The sequence below is a fragment of the Apis dorsata genome, unplaced genomic scaffold (assembly GCF_000469605.1).
Source record: "Apis dorsata unplaced genomic scaffold, Apis dorsata 1.3 scaffold_32, whole genome shotgun sequence".
NCBI lineage: Eukaryota > Metazoa > Arthropoda > Insecta > Hymenoptera > Apidae > Apis > Apis dorsata.
Genome location: NW_006263334.1, coordinates 1,356,243 through 1,363,843, shown reverse-complemented (window position 1 = coordinate 1,363,843; position 7,601 = coordinate 1,356,243). Strand labels below are relative to the sequence as shown.

General features: G+C 28.3%; 2 protein-coding genes across 21 annotated transcripts in view; one reads left to right on the top strand and one right to left on the bottom strand.

Annotated features, from left to right (window-relative positions):
* Nucleotides 1–323, top strand: part of LOC102677458 (patronin) — a 71,839-nt gene extending 71,516 nt beyond the window's left edge. For all 20 annotated transcript variants that reach the window (XM_031512005.1, XM_006608273.2, XM_006608282.2 and 17 more), the window contains one exon: nucleotides 1–323. This exon is cut by the window's left edge and continues 380 nt beyond it. The gene's annotated coding sequence lies outside the window, so the exon portion shown is untranslated.
* A 4,479-nt stretch (nucleotides 324–4,802) lies between these two features.
* LOC102677316 (laminin subunit alpha-1) overlaps nucleotides 4,803–7,601 on the bottom strand; it is a 155,899-nt gene continuing 153,100 nt past the window's right edge. Inside the window, exons 39-44 of the mRNA XM_031512032.1 lie at nucleotides 7,421–7,593; nucleotides 7,010–7,344; nucleotides 6,611–6,917; nucleotides 6,048–6,486; nucleotides 5,541–5,909; nucleotides 4,803–5,334 (exon numbers count right to left, since the gene is read on the bottom strand). Coding sequence (XP_031367892.1) covers nucleotides 5,192–5,334; nucleotides 5,541–5,909; nucleotides 6,048–6,486; nucleotides 6,611–6,917; nucleotides 7,010–7,344; nucleotides 7,421–7,593 — 1,766 coding nt within the window. The 3' untranslated portion in view covers nucleotides 4,803–5,191. The remainder of the gene's footprint in view (nucleotides 5,335–5,540; nucleotides 5,910–6,047; nucleotides 6,487–6,610; nucleotides 6,918–7,009; nucleotides 7,345–7,420; nucleotides 7,594–7,601) is intronic.

The window sequence follows — 7,601 nt, the reverse complement described above, 5'->3', positions numbered from 1 at the left end:
TTTTTTTTTTTTTTTTTTTTTTTTTTTTATAATTTTTTCTATCACTTTTTCTGGTATTTTTTTTTTTCTATTTTGTTTTCTTCGTTTTAAGTTAATGTTGGCATCAATTATTGTGTCGTAAATTTACCAATATCTAATTAATAGGAATGGTTTGTTGTCAGTATCTAATATCTTTGCGGACTAACTCGACATGTAACCGCCTTGTAATCGTGTAAGCTGCTGTGTTGTAAATGAAAGTTATGACTGATTGTAAAAGGTATTGATTTTTTTTTTATAATCATTTCTTCTTTGTTCGTTAAGAGAGAGGCAGAGCTTTCATAAATGTCACATAACGAATGTTTTGTTTTTATATCACATAAAGTAATTCGCACATATTTCCTCGTTATACGCNTATTATTATTATTATTATTATTATTATTATTATTATTATTATTATTATTACTATTATTATTATATGTCTTTTACTGAATACAAATAGAGGATCATTAATTTAAATGTACTTTTGACAGAGTCTATAAAAGGATTCGAATTTTTCAATGTGATTTTTGTATATGATTAATTTCTATTTAACAGAATTTATTTAAAGATGTAAGGAAGAAAGTAAATAAAGTGAAAGGCTTGTCTTGCATGAAAATCTATTTCATTCATAGAACTGTAAGTTCTTCCACTTTTATCAATTGAATCGAAGTTTAACATTGTTTCGTATGATCCACTGTAACTGTCTTAAAACTTTCTTTTCATTGTGTATATCATTGTCGAATCCAAATTAATGATTCCTCATTAACCATCAGATTTTTGCAACTGTTGACAGTTGCAGCAGCATACGTAGATAATGTAATTCATTCGTTGAAAAATGTTGGAAAAAACCAACTTACGAATAAATGAGAAAAAAAAATAAATAATGTGGATTTGTAAATATATAAATTGATTCTGATTAGTGAAAAAAAAAAAAAAAAATACCAAATCAGCCTTAAGATCGATCTGGATGTAATTGATGTTGTGCGAGGATGTTTTTTCTTTACAGTATAGCTACCATTATAATTTATATAATGCCTCGTTGATTTGAATATCTTGAAACAAGTTTTTGTGAAGTGTGTATTGGTATAAGATTATAAATAAACTTGTAAGGATTTGAGAGAGAAGAGAATGAAATTGTAGAGAAATGTACCAAAAGTAAAAGTTCATTTCTTGAAAGAACAGTAATAATTTTGGTAACTAGTAGAAAATATTTGAATATATAAAGAGCTACGAATTGCGTAAAATTTTTGATTGAATTGCTCTTTTTCTTTCCTGCGCGCAATCACATACTTATTCTTATAATGTATCAATAGTTTGAGATCTTGTAATTATTTTGAAGGTTGTAAGAGGAAAGCAGAAGATGGAATGTAGAAATATGAAAAGAAGAAAAATTTTCATCTATATTCAAAGTTTTTGCTTTGATTAAATAATTTATTTTATTCTAGGCCTAAATATTTATAATTGAAATTTGATCATCCTGTCTGCGTTCCTCACGATCGAGACAAGAGATTCTGGAAAGAATGTTAATTATTTATTTATAAACGTCTTAGCGTATTATTACAAATTTTAATGAAACGGACTAATTGTTTAACCCGTTCATAAGTTTGATGATTCTCCTTACGAGTTTTATCAATAGTATATAGATTCTTTTTCTTTGGATAATAATCATTTTTTTTTTTTTTGTTTTTCATTTATTTTCTAATATATTATTCTCATTTCCTAATGGAATGTGTCAATCCAATTTTAAGCGAAAGTAAATATGCGGTTTTCATATTGTACATGATGGATAATTAGCATAATAATGTAATAACGGAAGAACTATTTATTGTGCCATAAATTATAAACTATCCGCTGTTCGTGTGGGATTGGCACTGACCTTTCATCTTGACGATTCAATTTTTTTAACATATATACAATTCGATTTTCGTAATACGCCGATAGGACGAATGGATAGAAATTAGATAGAGATAAAATACAATTTTTATACAGAAATACGGAGGGTTTAATAAATTATAGAATTTGTTCTTGTGTACTTTGTTTAAATTATGTTAAATATTTAATGTATATTATAGCATTTATCGATTTATTGTTTGTTCGATATTTCTATAATATATTTTTTAGCTTAATGACCATGTGTGCATGGAAATGAAAAAATTTGTAAGAAAGAAAAAACAGAAAAAAAATACAAAAATTTGTTTACAGGAATAATACGACCCTCCTTATATCTGTATTGGCATAACACAACATGATCGTATTGATTATTCTTAAGTAATTATGCAACATATCGAATTTCATGTTCTTCACGATTAATGATCGCGAAAAATATATTTTTAATTCGCAACGATACTTGGTTCAATCGTCCCTAGATTGTTTTATTCAACCTATGCGAGACAACTTATGTCTCATGTAAGGGACATGCAAAAAAAGAACTTTAAAAAAGAAAAAATCCGTCGATCGTAGTATTCAAGGGAGTTCATTATATTTTATTCTCGTCTATTGTAAATCTATTGCGTGTATCATCGTAAAAAAATGATAAATAGAGAAATTTTTGCGAGCTTCAGACTCCAAAAATAGTCCGACTTGACAATATTGAACGCGAAAATTAGTAAATGCCATAAAATGAATTATAAGATTTGAAGTCATGATAAAAAGTCTAAGATGACAATGAATGAGTAAAAGTGAACGAACAATGAATGAAGATTTATGATTAATAATATAATAGTCACTAATCTTAAGAATCGATGGAAAGATAATGGCTTGTGGAAAAGGGATTGAAAATATAATGGGGAAAAAGCTACAAAAACAAAATAAAACACAGTAAAACACAGTAAAAGTAAGTAAGAGAACGTTCGAAAAAAGGATGTATAACGGTAGTAAAGAAGGAAGATTGCTTATGCTTGATATTTATATTTTTCAAAGCAGAAAAATGTTATTAGTGAGCTGTTGGTAACTGGCGTGATAAACAATGAAACGAAAAACAGAAATACGGAAAAATGGAATATAATATAAAATCGCGCTTACTAATAATAAATGATTACCTTTATGTAATAATCCTTCATTTTTATTGTCACAAATGAAAGAAATGAAAACTGAAAACTTTGTCAAATCATACTTGTTCGATTTATCCATGTCTGTAAATATTATGTTTTTATATATGCATAAATGAAATTATTACTCAATGATATATATTTATTAAGTACGTCAAGTAAAAATTTGGGTCATATTTTACTGTTAATATCTTGCAGCGAATGTCATCAATAAAATTTAATAACCCACTTTGCAATAGACTTTTATTCTTTAATGAATAATATATATTATAATATATATATATATAAATGGAATTATATATATATATATATAAGTAAGTGTCTTCTTTGTCTTAATTGGTTGTATAATGTAAATGTATATATAACTTTTGGAGTACAGAAGAGGATGAATTAGATGACCATACTTTCTCATTGTTATATATTTTATACACAATAGCGAAGGCGTCATTGTTAATTTTTCTGCATATGTATAATATATTACAATTCAACGAATAAGAAAAATACTAGATATAAATATTAAAATATTCTTGTAAAGAACATTTCTCCCTACATATATACTACATTTAATTCGTTAAGGGCACTTTACATTACAGGGCGCAATATATGACTTTTTTTTCGCTATTAATTATTTTAAATATTAAAATATGTTATTTACTATCACTAAAATAGTACAAAATAATTTTATTTCGTTTATTTTTTTTTTCTAAAAAATATACGATTTCGATTGAGTACAATTTTATATATTTTTTACTATGCTCTTAATCGAAATCGCTGATTACACTTACATTAATGATAATAAATAGCTTTAAATACTGATGTACAATTCTTTCATGACTTACATAAATGAATTACAATTAAATTATATGGCAGTGATTTTGCTACTTACACGTATATCGTGGCGTTTGTTTTATATATTGAATCTATAATACAATTCGATTTAAATTTGTGCCATAATTTGTTAATGCTTTAAAAAACGTTTCTCAAACTGTGTTTTATAATATTACTATAAAATACTAAAGTAGTTATAAAAAACATTCCAATAGTAGGTAACAATTTAAATTTACTACGTGATACGTTGATATCTTGATATTGTAATAAATTATAGATTTATATAAAAATTTTTATTTTTATAATGAATTTAAATTAATTTTAAATTATTTTAATTTATTTTGTAAATTATGATTCTCTTATAAAGTTAGTTTTCTATATATATTTTTATTTTAAAATCGAATTTTGATGAACGTTGTACTTGTTCATGAAGTTGTCAGTGTTCAAAGAATCGTGTAAGTGCGCGGGAAGATAATATTTTTTATTCGTTGTGTTTTAATAAGTTGTTTGTGAATATTATTATTAAAATATCTATTGGAATGATAATACGAGTGCATTATTTTTACTTCACATCATTGTTTTGAGGTAATTAATAATAAATTTCTTTAAATTTTATATATTAATGAATAGATAAAAAATCTATTATTTTTGATCGATTTGTTTTAGTAGAATAGTAAATTATATAACTTTTTGTTAATTAATTTTAAAATGGATGTTTAAGCAATTAATTAATATTTTAATATTAACTTTTTAAATGTTGTAATGTTAAATGAATTTTCTTAATACATACTTAATACATAAAAAAGTTCTTCGTTCTTTTCTTTTTTAGTAAAAATTTATTTCAAAAAGATTTAATTAAAATAGATTAATGTAAGATTCTCTATGTACAAGTAGCAAATATTAACTTATTTTTTTTTACATGATGTTCATTGTATCTTTATCTTTTCTCAACTTATTTTTAATATAAATATAATTTGTTATCAGATACGTATAAAAATACAAAGGATTTTCATTAACATTTTGTAAGAATTTGTTATCATAGAACTTTATAACAGTAAAAACAAGTTTGAGAAACATTGATACAAACTTCATGCATTTGCATGTTAGCATCTTTTGGCTTCGTTTAATCTTATGTCTTAACAATTAGAGAATTTCCCATCATGATATGGCACTTGATCCTGGTGTGAAATCGTATTTGAACACCGTTCATAGAAACCTTTCATTTCATTGTGCATCCTTTGAACAGTCTTTGGAACTAAATTGAATGACTCAGAGGAGTTCACACATTGTACTGATTATCATTGTACTGGGCAGGAGCTCAAGTGAATGTTATGCAATTCATCCATGTCTGTCCAATCCCGTCTCTCTCCCCCTATCATCACATTTCTTATACATCCATTGAAATGATCTCTTGTCATTAATGTTCCTTTTGGTGCAGAGGCTGTAAAATTATCATTCAATTTATAAAGATAGTAAATTCAACTATTTTTTGTTTTTTCATATTTTATAAATATAAAATCTTTATAATACATATATATATATGAATTCAATTAATGCTAGATATATAATTTACTTATTATTATAGAATAATTTTTATTACAACTTCTGATAGTAAATTATGAATTGATAAGATTGATAAAATTATACCTGGCAAACCACCAATGTAGAGAGGTCCAGAGATTGTAGAATCCATCATATGATAATTGACGTTAGGTGGAAGGCCATACTTCTGATCCATCTCATCAACCTTTAATGCCAATTCTTCATCATTATAAACCGCTTGTATTCTGTGCCATCGATTGTCACAGATCGTGTATGGACTAGTAAAACGTTGCTCAGCATATAATGGATTGTTATCTCCTAAATCACCCGACATGATCACTTTGCCATTATTCAGCTCCAATGACAATGAAGGCGAATTGCCGGGTGCCGTTATGGAAAGCAAAACACCTGACAATTCCGATGTTCTAAATTCTAATTGAAGTTCAAGCACTGCACCTAATTCAAAGTTTCTCTCTATAAAAAAAAAAGGAATTCAATTTATTAAGTTTCTCTTTTTTATTCTTTCTGTTATAATTATTTCTTGATACCACTTGATTAACACTTATTATCACTTAATTAACATTTATAATTATTCTTCAAATTATATCTTACTGTATATGGCATATGCTTCATCTTGAAAATAAGCTCCACTTTCCACATTTGGGAAGCATTGTCCAACTTGATAAGCTCTACTCGTGGAACCAACCATATCAAACACGTTTCCATTGATCCTCAATCCTCTGATGCAACCTTTTAGGGTTTCAAGTTTAACCACAACTTGTTCAGGAATCGGTGTGCCACTTTCAGGTAGACCTCCGATATACATCATAGAAGCCAGTCCAATCTTTCTTGGTACTTTAATAGTGTGCGGTGTTAAAGAATCCACGAGCAACGTCAATTTCCTTTCATCGTGACTGATCACTACGTGATGCCAGTTACCGTCATTAAACGGCATTTTAAACAATATCTCTTTCTTCTGTTTGCTTTTCACTAAAAGTAAAAGTTGTCCATCCCGTATCACGACCATGAGATAGTGCTTTGGTCTAAGACCCTACAAAATGAAATAAAATATTTTAATCTGAAATATTACATATCATTGAAATATGGAATCTCGTTTTTGATCTTGTTGATCTCGTTTGAAATTTAAATTAATATTTTAAAGAAGTTTTACGTACTGGTGTAATGAACAGAAGACCATTTGGATAATACGTTCTGAAATCAAATTCTATGGCGTATTTCTTCTCCCAAAATTTCTTAAAGTTTAAATAAAGTTGGGTGTGGCTGTTTGGTTTGTCGCCAAACTTTAGAGCACCAGCTTCCAGAGAATAATACGGTACTTTCTGACATCCTTCCGGTTGCGTCGACATTCCTCTTGATAACGAAGCCGAAGGTGTATAAGTAGGAGGATCTTTTCCCATACTTGGTCCAGAACGACCGATCAATGCATGCTCGAAACTGATAACTTCATCGAATCGAATAATACTACAAAGAAAAAGAATTATTCGTATTCCTTCTTCCTTTCTTTTAAGATCATAAATCACCATAAAACTTTAAACTTTATATATTTAACTTACTCGTCGTTAAATATCGCGTCTTTAATAGCACCATACAATGGAGTGGTGGTGGAAATCATTTCGGTATTGTTGATAAGGACGGGTAAACCTCCGAAGAATAATCCTCCACTCTCTTCGGGAGCTTTAATAGCGGCACTAGTTGGTAGTTTACCCGCCGTCTGATAAGCATCGTCTATTCGCAACTCGACATCTTTTCGCCTTTTAATTATTGTTACCGAGTGATATCTTCCATCGTTAAAAGTGTCGTTCGATTGTAAAACGAGCTCTCCTTTTCCAGCGTTCAAACGCACTTCAACTTGTCCATTCATTATGCACACGGAATAATAACTCTTTCTCTGAAATTGAAACGAAATAAATTGGCTCACTCGTTCGACAAATTTTCAGACACCATATTTGCTCGATTTATCTTACGTTTGATTCGTCGTTCATGTGTCGTATAAGAGGCATACGTTCTTCTTGTCCTTCAAACGTGGAAAGAAGGAGCACGGCCTTCTCTTGCATCGTTCTGAACGAGAAACTCACCGTGGAGTTTATTTTACGTAGCGTGTATGCTGCATGTTGCAAATAACCGTCTCCGTAAAATCCTATTAAC